The sequence below is a fragment of the Ambystoma mexicanum genome, chromosome 6q (genome assembly GCF_040938575.1).
Source record: "Ambystoma mexicanum isolate Mex_15411 chromosome 6q, UKY_AmexF1_1, whole genome shotgun sequence".
NCBI classification, from domain to species: Eukaryota; Metazoa; Chordata; class Amphibia; order Caudata; family Ambystomatidae; genus Ambystoma; species Ambystoma mexicanum.
The window spans coordinates 1,098,607,808-1,098,623,742 of NC_090937.1; the positions used below are offsets into that span (position 1 = coordinate 1,098,607,808).

A 15,935-nucleotide genomic window follows, 5' to 3' on the forward strand; every position below is an offset into this window, starting at 1 on the left:
TGTCATCCGTGCTCGTTGTCGCTATGTTCGATTCCATCACCGTTTGGGGAGAGGGAGGCGATGAGTGGCATGGAGGTGTGGGATGCCTCTCCTTCTTGGCCAGCGGTTCCCTCGGTGTCAACGGGGTGGCCGGAACCAACGCCGGGGGTGGAGCGGGCGGAGGGGCTGTCGGCATCTTCCTCTGTATCTCACACACCCATCCACGGTATCCCTGTCCAAGTCGCCCCTGTTGTGGGGCGATTCCCCGATATCCCACTCGTCCTCGTCTCCCCTTCTTTGGGTCGTGACTGGTCGGTCTCGAGCTGAGGTTCGTCCCCCTGGATGGTGTGGACGGAAAGGATCTCATCCTCGTCATCCGAAGAAATGTCCGTTCCTTGGAGGCCTTCACTCCCCCTTCTTTGGGTCGTGATGGGTCGGTCTCGAGCTGAGGTCCGGCATCCTCTTCTCCAGGGTCTTTGCAACTGGCTTGCTCGAAGCCTCGCGCTCCTGTGAGGAAGCAACACCCTGGCAGTCATCTGGGTTCGCCCCCACGGCCTTCGAGAGTGACTCCACCACCACCTAGATGGATGGGGACGATTCTACCTGGTGCACCTGGGCCTTACTCCGGTAAGATGGACACTGTACCTTGCATGGCCTTCTCCTGTTTGGCCTTCTCCGAATTCTCTTTCAGCTTCCCCAGGCTAGCTGACTTCCTCTTAGACAAAGAACCAGAGTGGTGACTGGAGATCGATGACTATCGCGCCCAAACACTGCGGGACCCGCTGCAGCGACGACCCCGACTGAAGTGGACTTGCAGTGCTTGGCCTTAGGTTGGGTCCACACAGGTGGGACCCCCTCAAAGGTCTTAATAGCCTGCTCAGGTTTGCGGGATACGGGAGAGGCATGTGCCCCTGGGTACCACCCGGGGGAGAGGACTCGGCCTGCAGCCAAACTCTAACCGTGTTGATCCTTTATCATGAGCTTCGTGAAGCCACAGCATATAACACAATCTTCTACCTTATGCGTCGGGTGCAGGCAATATAGACACTGGGAAGGTTTGTTGTCCATGTACACATTCCACAAACTGCAGTCGGAAAAAAGCTTGAAGAGGGAAGCGCCATCCTCCTTGTCCGACTTGATCCACGCGGTGTAGGCCTGAACAACCTCTGGAAACTTCTTAGAAGAATAATCGAAGAAATCAGCGCTTGAGGGGTGCTGGAAAGAGCTGATTAAAGGATCCCCATTAGTGAGAAGGATAATCGATGGAGCACACTGGCTTGATTGACTGAAAAATAGAGTTTTCCTATCAAAAAAGCGAACCAACGGCAGACGAGCGTGAAGAGCGAAACACGAGGACTCCCAACACTTTAACGTGCAGTTAAAAATCTGGATATGGTTGCCAAAGGAGGGGTTTAGGTAGAGGGCCGTCACTGGCTGGGGGCAGTATGACCCAGAGATCCGTGATTGGGTTATAGGAGAAAGACAGTTTAGAAACAAAACAAACATTTTTTTCTTTTACAGAGGATTCCCAGCGTGACGGGGAAAATTTATGAGCAAGGGAATCCGTGCCAGACCCCATGCTGGAGAACAATTATTTTGACATGAGTAGGTAGGAAAAGGAGCTACTAAGTAACCCCCCCCCAGCACTCCACAAAAGATGGGGTGTGCTGTACCAACAAAGAGTAAAGTCAATTTCACTAGTTCACACAAGAAAAGGTATTTAAAACTTAAGAGAAATCTAAAGGATTTCTCTGTGACACAATCCAAATCAAGTCAAAACAAATGAGTGAGAAGAAGGGCTCACTCACTCCAGGTTTAAAATTTAAAAGTCCTAAAGTCCAGCAAAAGAGCTGGGGGTCTCTAAGCTTGAAGGGAATTAGCACAGAAATGAGAATTCTCCCTAACAGGGGATCGACCAGAGTTTCTCGGGGCAACACCCACGTGGTGCCGGTCCCCTTCTGCAGCTGGTGTCCCCTTTACAATGTTACAGTTCGTTGAACTTTTCTCACTTTCATTTACCACAGCCTAGTTCTTATCGACTCTCCCCACGACTCACTGGCTGTGATGAACCGCTTGGTTTTCCCTCTTTACTGGAGTCAAGGCCGGTACCACAGAAGCAGGAACCTTGTTCGCTCAGGTTTATCGGCGTTAATATGCTCCGTATACCGTTAACATCTGATGCAGCACACTTGGGCTATTGTCCTCGGTCTTCCATTTCTTTCAGCTGAGGGTTTGCGGGGGTTTACCGAAGATGGCAAGGTTTTGTCTCTCCTCGTCCGCCTCTCGATATTTGCTGCATTTGCCCTCTTCTTAATCTCCCGGGTTTGGATAGCTGTCTCGTCGTGCGGTCTGCCTTGCTCGTAACTAAGCTCTCTTGCTCCCCCTTTTATCCCTGTGGGGAAGGGAAAGGGCCATCAGGTGTGTGATTCTGATCAATTGCCTGACCCGTGCTTTGGGACATGTCAGGTAAACGGCTCTGGTTAGTCCGTTCTCTAGTGTGTCATGCGAAAGTGTTTATAGAGGAAAAGGGGGGGCAGTGGTTTTGAATGTCCTACGTGGTAGAATGGGGAAAGGTGTTGAAAGAAGTGGGATACTATGTCTGACCTGTCGGTAACCCACTCCCCGAGAACCCACAATCCAGGTGATCCTCCCTCACTGGTCCACCCCCAGGAAGTGGATTCAATAGGGATGGCCGTGTCCTGGCCACCTGGATGACAGATAACCAGGTACTAGCTAGGAAGACACCTTCAGGTTTCTCACAGCACTGCAGGCATTGTAAAATGCTGTCTTACTATAGTATGCCATGACCAAATGTTTGTTAAAAAATAAAAAATAAATTTAAAAGCAGATGCATATTTTTGGTTGGTTTATCACTCACTTTATACAGCAGATCCTGCTGATTCGGCAAACTGAAATAGCCGTCCTTTTAGTATAAAAAAATATACCAGGGGACTGCATGGACCACACTAGTCAAACATTTATGAACGTCTGCCGAGTGATGCATCTTCTCAACAAAACAAAGATTATCGTAAAGTGCTGCATGAAATCTTTCTGATCGATGCCAAAAATTATTTTCACACGTTTCTTCATAGGTCCATGGACAAAATGGAACAATCTCTGTAGAAGGGTTTTGGGCAATTATGAGTTTATATCATGAATTCACAAAACAATTCTGAAGACAGTAGTAAATAATGGATTTTTCTTTCTTTAGATTACCTCGGACATACTAGTTCAGTGCTGGGTCAATTTCAATTGTAGTCGCACAGTTTATACGTTTAAAATAAAATCAGAAGGTATAAATGTATAAACAATTCATAGAACATGTAATGAATTGACTTACCACCTCCATATGGAAATGCAGGACCAGAGCGACCATCGTACCCAGAACCATGACCGCTGTTTCAAAAAAGAAAATTAAATTTTCAAACGGACAGAAATGTTTGAGCATGAACACAAGTCACAGCATATTGCATGCTAGAGAGAATTTTCATTTTTGTGCGAATTCCCTCGAACCTTTGAAAGCCCCAGCTCTTTTGCAGGACTCAGGAATTTTTACATTTTAATACTGAGCGAGTGGAACCTCTTTCTCACTCCCATATGTGTTTTACTGACTATGATTTTCTATGTTCCTTACTGTTTAATGGAGTCTTGTAAACTCCATAGGCATCTGCCTTTGCATTGTGAGACAGCACTATTTGGGCAGTGCCAGGGAGAGGTCCTGTAGACTTCAGCATATATTCTTCAGTGAACTACTGCTCCCAAGAATAGTAAGATTACCCCGGTCTTACTTACGTTTACTTTATGGATCGAGCGCACACCACCCCGTGGAGTGCTGGGGGGTTACATAGTAATTCCTTTAACCCATTCAGTTATGGAGAATTTTCATTTCAGTGCTAAATTCCTCCCACCTTAGAGACCCCCAGCTCTTTTGCTGGACTTAATTTGAACCCTAGGTGTTTTCTTTGTTTTTGTAGTCTGACAAACTCCATAGGCATGTCTTTTACATTGTGTCACACAGCACCTTCAGTGCAGTTGCACAGGGAAGTCTTCCAGATTTCCCAAAGGTGTAAATACCTTCTCTGAGATAAACTACTGTTTCCCAGAGCAGTAAAGTGAAATTGACTTTACTTACATTTGCAACTTTCTAGACCTAGCACACACCATCTTACAATATCCCCTTAGTCTAGCTTCTCATGTAATAATGTTACGTTACCCTTTCCTCACTGAATGGCTGGTGGCAGTGGTTTACTTTTAACTACCGTGGTGTGCATTTAGCGCGGGCTGCATTCGCAGCTGCAGTAAAGCACCCAAGGGTGCAATTTTTGTCAAAATGGCCCCAGTCTTTTTTCACCATTTCTTTGTGGAAAGGTCCTTGTTGAAATTTACTCTGCGTGCCAAACCAGTTTTGGTCCCTTTGTTCATTCACCTTTGTCGGGCTTCAAGAGTGAAGCCCGCCTCTGGCTCCAGGGTGTCTGGCGGGGGCAGGAAGTGAGGGAGGTGCCCGAAACTCCCTGTGCCTCGTCTCCTCTTAGGAGACCCAAATGCACTATGTGGTGATTGGCCGGCTGACTGCCCGGCAAGGACAGTCACCCTGCTGGGTGAGTGACAGCTAGGCTGTAATGAATGGGAGAGAACAGAATAAAAGTGAGTCTCTTGGCTGGGAAGGCAGAGTCGACCACTGGACGAAGGAACCAAAGAGGAGCTTGAAGAGGACTGCTGCAACTCCTGGACCGTTGGTTTGCCCGGTGAAGCCCTGCCCAAGGTCCGAATCGACAAGTTCTAATCGACAGATAAGGACGACTTCTCCCTTTGAGTTGGTGGGAACAATCAACTCCAAAGTAAGCCACGTGGACACCCATCTCGGAGCTGGTTGAATTTCCTCAGAGTTGCTGCGGGAAACCATACGACCAGGCAGAGGGACACCAGTTTGTGTGAGTTGCTTCACCCACCGGAATTGAAGTTTTGCCAGTTGCAAGGATTTTGACCAGTCCCACTGCAGGAGTCTCCCGACGTCCTTCCTCTTGTCCCCACGACAGATGCCCAGGAACAGCAACATCTGTAGGAACTTCCAAGAACAGAAGTCATCAGCTGCATCTTTTCTTCATTGTAAGGTACTGTGAAATGAGTCAGAGAACTTACCTCTCGCAGTGAAAGCGCTTGAAACTTTTGCAACTTGCAGGCCTAATCAGCTTGTGACCCAACATACGATACTTTTTACAAACAACTTCTGAGAACTTTTGCAGACACTTTACTGTTTACTTACCAGAACCGCTTTATCGTATCCAAGACTTTAGCCCATTGGCTATTGAATTGACTCTTCTGGTCAACTCAAAGTATCTGCACTGTGAGAATAAATTTAGTCTTTTATGTTCTGATAACTTTTACCTTTTTTTAAGAGTGTACAGTACTGAAGTATATGAGTGTATGATTATATAATTGCCGCCTTCTAATTAATGTTTTATAACTGACTGATAAATTAATAAGTATTTGTCAAAGAAACCTTGAGTGTAAGAGTTTATTTGAACACCTGTGATTGTAGACCTCTGTGTAACATCATTACTACTCACATTCCCCTCTTGAGATAAGACTGGCTGCTCAGCCCTGCTACCGAAACTGTGTAGTACAGACTTATACCGAAGGTTTGTTTGCTTACACCTGTAGTCATAGTTGTGTGTAGTGTTCCCAAAGGGTACTGCATACAAACTCTGCCTAACACTGGCAAGCGGTGAGGATAAATTGTAGAGTTATTACATTGAGAGTTCTGCTTTACTTTTGTTCAAATAGTAACCTTCACAAGGCTAAGCACCACTAGAAAAGGAATTGTAACATACCAGATATGGACAACTTCAGACAGGAAGCCCTCATCATTCTAATAGAGCAACTGAAAGAAACGTGTAAGGGCAAGAATCATCCTGTTAAAGGAAAGAAAAATTAATTGAAAGATTGGTGAATCAAAACCTGAATAGTAGGCCTGTCACACTTGCTATCTCAGAAAATGTGGAAAATGTTGATGAGGATGATAATGATTCAGAGTCGAACTAATGTTATTGAAGAGTAAGAAGAGTTAGAGTCTCAGCATGTGAGCCCCTCTTTACCTCAACAAGCTCTTAGGCCTCAACCTTTAGCCACAGGGACCCTACCAGGTCCAGTACCGAGTCCAGAATGTGTCTCTCTTGAAAAAATGAGACTTTAGAGTTCAAATGATTCCAACTCCAAGCTGAAAACAAACAGCATGATCTCAAACTAAGGGAAATGGAATTACAACATGCTCTTGAAATTAAGAAATTGTCTCTTGAACAAGTTTCTATCCCAGAGTCTTCTAGGTCTTCCAGTCCTAAGAGACCTTGCATGCCTAAGGAAGCAGTGAGTATGTATGAGGTGAAGCTTGATATTTTGGATTGGTTGGGTGCTTTTGAATAGAATTATGGGATTCAGGGTTTCACAGGGAATCAATTGATTCCTTGGCTTTTGTCTAGGCTCCTCCAGGTTCCAACTGATGCTGTAATGGAGCTGGGGGAACTTGAAAGACTGGAGTACGAAAATGTGAAGCTAGCTTTGACTGATAGATTTGGGAAAACTCCTTCCCAGAACCTCAATAATAATAATTTAGCATTTATATAACGCTACGAATCCACGGGCATCTGAGCGCTGCTTATTATTACCCACAGTGTGTGGTGCTCATTTATCGACCTTGGAAGGATGAAAGGCTGAGTTTGGCCCTCTGCCGGGATTCAAACCTGCGTCAACAGGCTCTGCACAGATGTCAAAGCGAGCGCTCTACTTGCAGTGCTATCGGACCGGCATAAGAGGTTTAGGACCCTCATTTGGAAAATGTTATGCTTGTGGGTCAACTGACCGTGTGAAAGGGGATCCCAGATGCAAGGGTAAACCTTCAGGGGTCCACGCTGCCTCCTTAGCCTTCAATTCCTGAGGGGAAAAGTACATATGGCAAGTGGAAACATTCAACTATTGGCTGAAGACCCCATTGGAGTCTCTACCAGTGTTTCATTTGTGTCTCTGGGTCTGTGGGAACAGCAGAGATTAGATGTCTATAATTCTATACCAGATAACACAAAAGAATACTACAAGGACAGTGTACTTGTAAATGGTCAGGAGACCCCTGCCATTAGAAACACTGGGGCCAGCATTACAGTGGTGGATGAAACCTTTTTCAAACCTGAGGTTGTTGCTAAAGCGCCCAAAGGCCTCACTTAGCTTGCTGGAGGCCCTGTCCAAATGCTTCAAAGACTACCAGCTCTCATCCAGTGCAACAACATGACTAAGAATACCTCTCAGTGTACAAAGTGGAGTGAGGTGCCTGGGAGAGTCCTGCTGGGGAATGGCTTAAAAACTCTTGGAGTTGTATCAAGCACCCCCAGGGCTCCCAGTAAAAGGAAACAGGAGCAGACAAGGAAGGCCAGAGAGCTCACCCTAGGTGACTCTCGAGGTTGTTATAGGAGAACCTATAACACTGAGTTCACAGGAAATGCCAACTTCTATTTCCAGGAAAAAGGGGAAACCCTAGGTCTCAGCAAACAAGAAAGATAGCCCTCCTATGCATCAAACCAGGACATCCCTGAGAGGACAGTCCAAAGTCACCCCTGTGACTCCACCAGCTGAGGCTGAGTGAGAACCAACCAGGAGAGGTTGAATCAGCTGCTGAAGCTTCAGAGCTAGAAGAAGACATTCCCCCTGTTGGAGAGCTAGATCCTAAAGACCATCTTGAGCTGCAGTCTTTACTGGCAGAAGGTGGCCCCTGTAAGGCAGACTTCAGCAGAGGTCAAAGAGAGTGTCCTACTCTTGAGCCAACAGGCAGCTTTCCCAGCTGGACGGGCAAGAGCCAGGGAAGCATAGGTTATACTGAGAGGATGGCATCTTCTACAGTGAACCTACTGAGTCTATCCCAGGGGACTACAGGAGACTTGTAGTGCCTCAGGAGATAAGACCAGTTTCTACAGCCCATGAGATTCCTTTGGCTGGTCACTTAAGCTTTAAGACCAAGTAAAGGATTTCTCTATATTTCCACTGGCCTAAATTGGGGTCTGATGTAGATAATTCCGTAGAAGCTGTCACACTTGTCAGACATCTGGCAAGAGTGGAGCCAAGAATGTGGCACCATTGGTGCCTCGCCCAGTGATGGAAGTTCCTTTTGAAAGGGTAGGAATCAACATTGCTGGTCCCTTAGCCCCCCCCCCCCCAACATCTTCAGGCAATAGATTGATACTGTTTGTGGTAGACCATGCTACCAGATATCCTGAAGCTATACCTAGGAGGACTGTTACTGCTCAGGCAGTTGCTAAGGCCCTACTTGGTATTTTTAGCTGGGTCGGGTTTCCTAAGGAAGTCATCTCTGACAGGGATCAAGCTTTATGTCCCACTACATGCAGGCCATGTGGAAAAACTGTGGAGTGACTTACAAGTTCTCAACTGCCTACCATCCTCAGACAAATGGATTGGTAGAGAGGTTTAATCGAACTCTGAAGAGCACGATAGATGCTTTAGAGGAAGCTCTTAGAAGAATCAGACCTTCTACTGCCATGCCTTCATTTTGCTTATAGAGAAGTCCCTCATGAGGGAGTTGGTTTTAGTCCCTTTGAGCTCCTCTGTGGTCAGTCATCCAGTTAGAGGCCCCTTGGCCCTAATTAAGGAGGGGTTGGAGAGTGCTCCTTCCCCCACGCCAGTGGGAGTCACTGACTATGTTAGGTCTCCGAAGGAGAATGACACAAATGAGGACAGAAGCTTCTGATAACTTGAAAGCAGGTCAGGCTCTGGTGGAGCATTGGCATGACCAGAAGGCCAACATGGATGAGTTTACTCAAGACCAGCTAGTTCTAGATATGGTACCTACAAGGCAGAGGGCATTACCTAAGGAGGCCCCCAGGGTCTTTCACACCAACCGTCTAAAAGCCTGTGTCTCTAGACCAAAACTGGGAGCTTTGCTTCTAGCCTCTGGTCAGGAGGAGGAGGAGAGTGAACCTCTACCTGACATCCTCAGGGGACAACCTTTAGATGGAAAGATAGGAGTTAATCTCTCTTCTAACCTGACACTGGAACAACAGGAGGAGTGCCAATCTCTATTAAATCAGTTTGCCCCTCTGTTTTCACTATCACCAGGCTTGACCCCTTGGGGCCAGCATGAGATTCTCACTGGTGACTGTTCATCTGTTAAAAGCAGGTTAAAGCAGAGGTTACAGAATGTCAGACCGTGTAAGAACCAACCTAAACGAAGATGTTAACAAGTTGCTTTATCTCTGGGTAATAGATCCATCTACAAGTCCATAGTCTAATCCAGTTGTACTAGCACCAAAGGCAGGATCCAAGGAGTTGAGATTCTGTGTGGACTATAGAGCCCTTAATGCAGTCACAAATACTGATGTCCATCCTTTACCTAGGAGAGATGAACTGGTGGACAAGCTTGGTTCAGCCAACTACCTCAGTACATTTGACCTAACATCAGGTTATTGGCAAATAGCTCTGACAGACCATGCCAAGGAGAAAACTGCATTTTCGACCCCAGCAGGCCTCTACCAGTTTAAGGTTATGCCCTTTGGATAAAAAATGCACCTGCTACATTCCAAAGGATTGTGAATCATGATCTGAAATTGGATGGAGGACTTCTGCATGGCATACTTGGATGGCATTGCAGTGTTCAGCCCTACTGGGAAAGATATTGACCACCTAGGATATGTATTGCAGGCTCATGAGCAGGCCCATCTGACCAGAAGAGCATGTAAATGTCAAATTAGTCAGAGCAAAGTGGTCTAGCTTGGACATGAGGGAGGAGGTGAAATAAGGCCATTGCCTAACAAAGTACAAGCTGTACAAGAATGGGCCACCCCTACTACTCAAGCCCAAGTGAGAGCCTTCTTAGATCTCACTGGCTATTATAGGAACTTCATAGAGAACTATGGAACCATAGCTTCTCCCTTAAATGTGATCTCCTCACCCAAATTCCCCAAGAAGCTCAGGTGGAATGAGGAGTGCACTAAGGCATTAGAAAGCTCTTTGTCAAGCTCCAGTCTTAAGAGCTCCCGACTACAGCCAAACCTTCATTGTGCAGACAGATGCTTCCAATGCAGGCATAGGTGCAGTCCTGAATCAGCTGGGTGAGAAAGGCAGAGAACACCCTATCTGCTTCATCAGCAGGAAGCTGAAGGAACCTGAGACAAGGTGGGCAACCGTAGAACGCAAGTGTTTTGCCATTGTGTGGTATCTGAAGAAGTTTAGACCTTACTTGTATTGATCTACCTTTGAAATTCAGACCACCAACCCCTGAGATGTTTAATGCAGATGAAGGGGGGCCTAAATTGTTAAGATGGTCAATAAGCCTAAAGGGGTTTGATTTCACCATTGAACACAGGTCAGGGTGTAATCACCAAAATGCTGATGGTCTCTCCAGAATGTATGACCGACTGTTATGCTCACCTGGTATCCACAGGGACGTCACCCAGCCAGGTCACTCGCTGGTATGCTTCTCAGCTTTGCTCCGATGTGGTCTGCAGGGAAGGTGCTGCCTGAAAATACAGGAGGACTGTGTTCAAGACTGACCGACTGGGGCAAGTATCCTCCCTCCACCCCCGTATGATTTCAGTCCCTCTGGCGCCCTCTCCTCACCTTGTGTCTTTCATGGGTGAGTGCGGTCCAGTTACTTCACCGACACCGGCCCGTTTGATATTGTTCAGGTAGGTCTTATTGCTGTTTAGTTTTGTTGCTATCCTGCATGCCTTTGTTTAAAGTGTCTCTTTCTCCCTTAGGTATGCGGAGCTTCAACGCAGCGAACTGGCTTGCTTGAGCCCTGCTGGTAAATGTTGGCGCATTAAGAGCGCTATGATGCAGTAAGTAAGCGCTATAGGCAGCGCTGCGAAGTCTTGCCTTTGCTAACCTGTGTTTTCCTTCCTTGTAGGTCGTGGTGTTCTTCAGCATGAGTGGAATGTCCGGAGTGGTGCCAGCCGAGAGGCGGCCAGCCAGGTAAGCCTTTTGAGCAGTTCGTAATTTGTAAATGTCTCTACTGCTTTCTTTAATGTTTCCTCCATCTTCCACTTTCAGGTCGTTCTGTCCGGGAGGCGTGCAGATTCAAGGAAGCTGTTCTCAGTAGCTGCAAGTGTTTAAAGATGAAGACTGCAGGTGAGATGATGCTGCTAATGATGTTCCTTTTGTCTCCTTGCAGGTCCTGCTTCTCCAAGGTTCGAGGGAATAGCTGAACACGGTGAGCGTCACGTTGCAAGCTGCAAAGTAACGCGAAGCGTGTTGTCTTGCTCAGGTGTGGTTTAAATAGCCCCAATAAAATAGTCCAGGAAAAGTAGTCCCTAGGCTACCACACCCAAAACACTAGACCGCATAGCTTGGTTCTTAGAAACCAAGCTATGTGGATGCCTCCATGTTGGCTGACAATAATAAAGTAGTTCCCAAGCACATTGTTTATTCATGGTGTATGAGCCTGGCACCATAGGCGCCAGGACTGGCCCCATGAGGGCTTTTGAAGAGGATGCCAGGCTCTAGAGGCCTGAGTCCTGACTCCACCTGGCCAACGGGTTTGCTAGAGGGGGTTTTGGGCGAGGGTCGTGACACCGACTGGAGTAAGGTGACTCATCCAGGGGTGGTGTAAATTTTCCTGTCCCTTAGTCTGGGGGGGACGAGTGTTGGGGAAAATTCTAAAAAATGTGCTAATTCTCTTCACCTTAGAGACCCCCAGCAACTTTGCTGGATTTTGAGGACTTGATTTTTTTACCTGGAGAGAGATTGACCCTTTTTCCCACTCTCTCATGTATTTTGATATGTGTTTTACCTATGTTTTCCTGGTTATGGAGTCTAATCAACTCCATAGGCATCATCTTTTTGCAATAGTGTTACACAGCACCCTCAGTGCAGTGACACAGGGAAACCTTTCAGGCTTTCCCAAGATGTAAATACCTTCTCTGGGATAAACTACTGTTTCCCAGAGTAAGTAAAGTGAAATTGACTAGTCTTTTAAATTCCTAGACCCAGCACACCCTATCTTACAATAGAGTGCTGGAGTGATTACTTAGTATCCCGTGTCTAGATACTCGCGTAGCAGTCAAATTATACCTTTCCTCTCAGAATGGCTGGTGGCAGTGGTTTTACAATGAACTACCATGATTCTTTCCCACCGCAAACTATTGATAGCTCCGGTAATGTTAAATCGCGGGAGCCATGTTTTTCAAGATGGCGTCTGAGCCCTCTCTGTAAAAACAGGTCCCAGTCTTCTTTTATCGCCATTTCAGGAAGTGAGGGAGGTGCTTGAAAATCCCTGTGCTTAGTCCCCTTAGCAGACTCAAATGCACTCTGTGGTGATTGGCTGGCTGACTGTCCGGCAAGAACAGCCACCCCGCTGGGTGAGTGACAGCTAGGCGGGAAGGCATGGGAGAGAACTGAATAAAAGGTGAGTCTCTTGGCTTGGAAGGCAAAGTCGACCACTGGACGAAGGAACCAAAGAAGAGCTTGAAGAGGACGACTGCTGCAACTCCTGGACCGTTGGTTTGCCCGGTGAAGCCCTGCTGCAGATCCAAATCGCCTAGTTCTAATCGACATAGAAGCCCTGCAAGGACGACTTCTCCCTTTGTGTTGGTGGGACCAATCAACTCCAAAGTAAGTCACCTGGACACCCATCTCGGAGCTGGTTGAATTTCCTCAGAGTTGCTGCAGGAAACCGTAGGACCAGGGAGAGGGACACAAGTTTGTGTGCGTTGCTTACTGCCACCAGAAGAACAAATTACTTACCAACTGTAACGTTCTTTCGATTGGATGTTCCTCCCAAGTATTCCTCTTATTATATATTCGCCAGCTTGCTGCTGCTTTTCTGAATTTTTTTCACCAGAGGGCGCTGTGCTCAAGGCCGCGTAGCTTGGTCCCTCGCAGGCCGCCATCAAGTCTCAACGTTATCAGTCGTATAAAGGGCTCAAGCCGCGCCCGTTGGATTCAGTTCTGTTTTTTCGATGTTAAAGGTTTCATCAGTTGTATCAGGTATCGCAGGCTCTTAAGGAAGTACAAGTGCAAAAAGCGTAAAATCTGTACGGAAGGGTAGGTTGGGAGGGTCAATGAGGAATACGTGGGAGGAACATCCAGTCGAAAGAACGTTACAGTCAGTAAGTAACTTGTTCTACGAATGGATTGTGTCCTCCCACGTATTCCTCATCTTAGACAGACTCGCACAGCAGTAGTAATTTGGAGGAGGGAGTAGGAACAAGTTACTTACCTGTAACTGTTGTTCTCCAGCATGGGTCTGGCATGGATTCACATGCTCATGAATATTCCCCGTCGTCAGGCTGGGAATCCTCGGTAAAGAAAAAACCAGTATCAGTTTCGTTTCTGATCTGTCTTTCGTAGTAATAACCAATCACTGGTCTCTGCGTCATACTGACCACAGCCAATGACTGCCCTCTACCTAAGCACCGCCTCTGGCAGCCATCTTCAGATTTGGAAGCACGTGAAGTGGCAGTATGACCAAGTGAAGAGCCGCAGAGGGGTAGGCGGGAGGGTTCGCATGTGAATCCATGCCAGACCCATGCTGGAGAACAACAGTTACAGGTAAGTAACTTGTTCCTTCTCCAGCATGGGGTCTGGCATGGATTCACATGCTCATGAATAAAGAATACATAGCAGTACACACATGCACAACCACGGGAGGTGGCAAAGGCTCAACATTAAGCATCACATCAACTCAACATTAAGCATCTTACCTCCTCACCAGGCTCACTTCAGGCGAACAGGTTGCGCAGCACTGCTTGGCCGACCCTGGACTCCTCCCTGGAATCCCGGTTGACGCAGTAGAATTTCGTGAAGGTGTGCGTCGACCTCCACGTAGCAGCCCTGCATATGTGCAGCAGGGGCACACCAGATAGGAACGCCGTGGTAGCTGCGATCGCTCTGGTGGAATGGGCTCTCGGACGGCCAGGCAGCGGTCGGTTTGCCAACAGGTGACAGCACATGATACAGCCGGAGAGCCATCTGGAGATGGAAGCCTTCGAGAGAGCCTTCCCCTGATTGACAGGTCCAAAGTTCACAAAGAGTTGTGACGTCTCCCGAAAACCCTTCGTGCGGTCCACGTAGAACTTCAGCGCTCTAGCTACATCCAGCGAGTGCAAAGTCCTCTCAGCCGGCGACGAAGGCGACGGGAAGAACACGGGTAACACCAAGGGTTCGTTGAGATGGAAGTCCGACGGTACCTTGGGCATGAAGGAGGGGTGCGTCCTGAGCACTACCCTCGTGTCGTGGAAAGTCAAGTACGGGGCCTTGCAGGAAAGGGCCTGGATCTCTCCCACTCGTCGTGCGGAGGTGATGGCCACAAGAAAAGCTGTTTTCCACGATAGAAACTTCAACGGGGCCAAGTGCAAAGGCTCGAACGGAGGTCCCATGAGCTTGGTCAGCACCACGTTGAGCTCCCACGCCGGGGCCGGAGCCTTCACCGGCGGGAACGATCTGAACAGTCCCTTCATGAACTCTTTCACCAGACGATGAGACCACAAGGACGTCCGCCCCGTGGTTCTGGTGTATCGGGAGATCGCAGCAAGATGAATCTTGATGGACGCGTGTGCCAGACCAGCTTTGGCCAGCGTCAGCAGGTACGGCAGTACTTGGGGAGCCGTAATCCGTAGAGGGTTAATCTTCTGTGCGTGGCACCAGACAGAGAACCTCTTCCATTTGTGTCCGTAGCATTTAAGAGTCGAGGACGCCCTGGCCTTTGCAAGAACCTCTCTGCAATCGGCCGGTATGTCGTATCCTCCAAACTCTAGCGCTGCAGGAGCCAGGCCTGCAAGTTCAGCGACTTCGGGTCGTGGTGGAGGATGGCGCCTCCTTCCCTGGAGAGTAGATCCGCGTCCGCCGGCAGCTTGATCAGCGGGGACGCTGACAAGTCCAGAAGGTCCGGGAACCATATCTGCCTCGGCCACGCAGGTGCGACGAGGATCATCCTGCACCGTGACCTCTTGAGCTGGTTGACGAGCCGGATTAACAGAGGCAAGGGAGGGAACGCGTAGAGGAACAGGCCCTCCCAGGGGAACGAGAAGGCATCGCCCATGCTCCTCGTCTGGGGAAACCTGCTGGCGAACCTCCGGCACTTGGTGTTCGTCGCCGTCGCGAACAGGTCGATCTGGGGTGTGCCCCACCGTCGGAAGAGGCGATCCACCAGATCCTGCCGTAGTTCCCACTCGTGGCACGAGCGCAGCTCCCTGCTGAGTGAGTCGGCGATGGTGTTTATCCCTGCCAGATGAAACGGCACCAGAAAAATCCCTTGGGCGACGGCCCAATGCCACAGGTCCTGCGCCTCCTTGGACAGCGCTGGGGACCTGGTTCCGCCCTGTTTCCTGATGTAAAACATGGTGGTGGTGTTGTCGGTGAAGATCCTCACCACCTTGCCCTTGAGGGACGGAAGGAAGGACCTGAGGGCCCAAAACACTGCACGGAGCTCCAGGACGTTGATATGCAGGGACTTCTCCGTCGGGAGCCAGAGTCCCCTTGCGTGCAGATTTTCGGTGTGCGCTCCCCACCCTTCCAGGGAGGCATCCGTGGTCACAGTCTCCTGGTGGGCTGGGGTCTGGAAGTCCATGCCCGCCGTCAGATGCGCGCGGGTGCCCCACCACCGTATCGCTCGTCGGAAACTCTCGTCGAGCTTGATCCTTTCCTCGAAGCTGCCCGTCGTCTGGATCCAGCGCGCATCCAGGAATTCTTGCAACGGGCGCATCCGGAGCCTGCACATGGGGATGAGGTAGATGCAGGAAGACATCATCCCGAGGAGGGACTTGATGGACCTCACTTTGGCCGCGTCGGCCACCAACATCCGTTGCACCTTGCCCAAGATGGTCCTGGTCCTCTCCTCCGACGGGGAGGCCAGAAGGGACACTGTGTCGAGCCTCGCTCCCAGAAACAGTGCGACTTGCGCGGGCACCAGGTGGGATTTGGCGTAGTTCACGGAGAATCCCAGGTCCGTGAGGAGTTGGACG

General features: G+C 48.7%; 1 protein-coding gene across 3 annotated transcripts in view; it reads right to left on the reverse strand.

Moving 5' to 3' along the window:
• FIP1L1 (factor interacting with PAPOLA and CPSF1) overlaps positions 1 to 15,935 on the reverse strand; it is a 708,522-nt gene that overhangs the window by 91,048 nt on the left and 601,539 nt on the right. For all 3 annotated transcript variants that reach the window (XM_069631658.1, XM_069631656.1, XM_069631657.1), the window contains one exon: positions 3,320 to 3,375. In XM_069631658.1, coding sequence (XP_069487759.1) covers positions 3,320 to 3,375 — 56 coding nt within the window. The remainder of the gene's footprint in view (positions 1 to 3,319; positions 3,376 to 15,935) is intronic.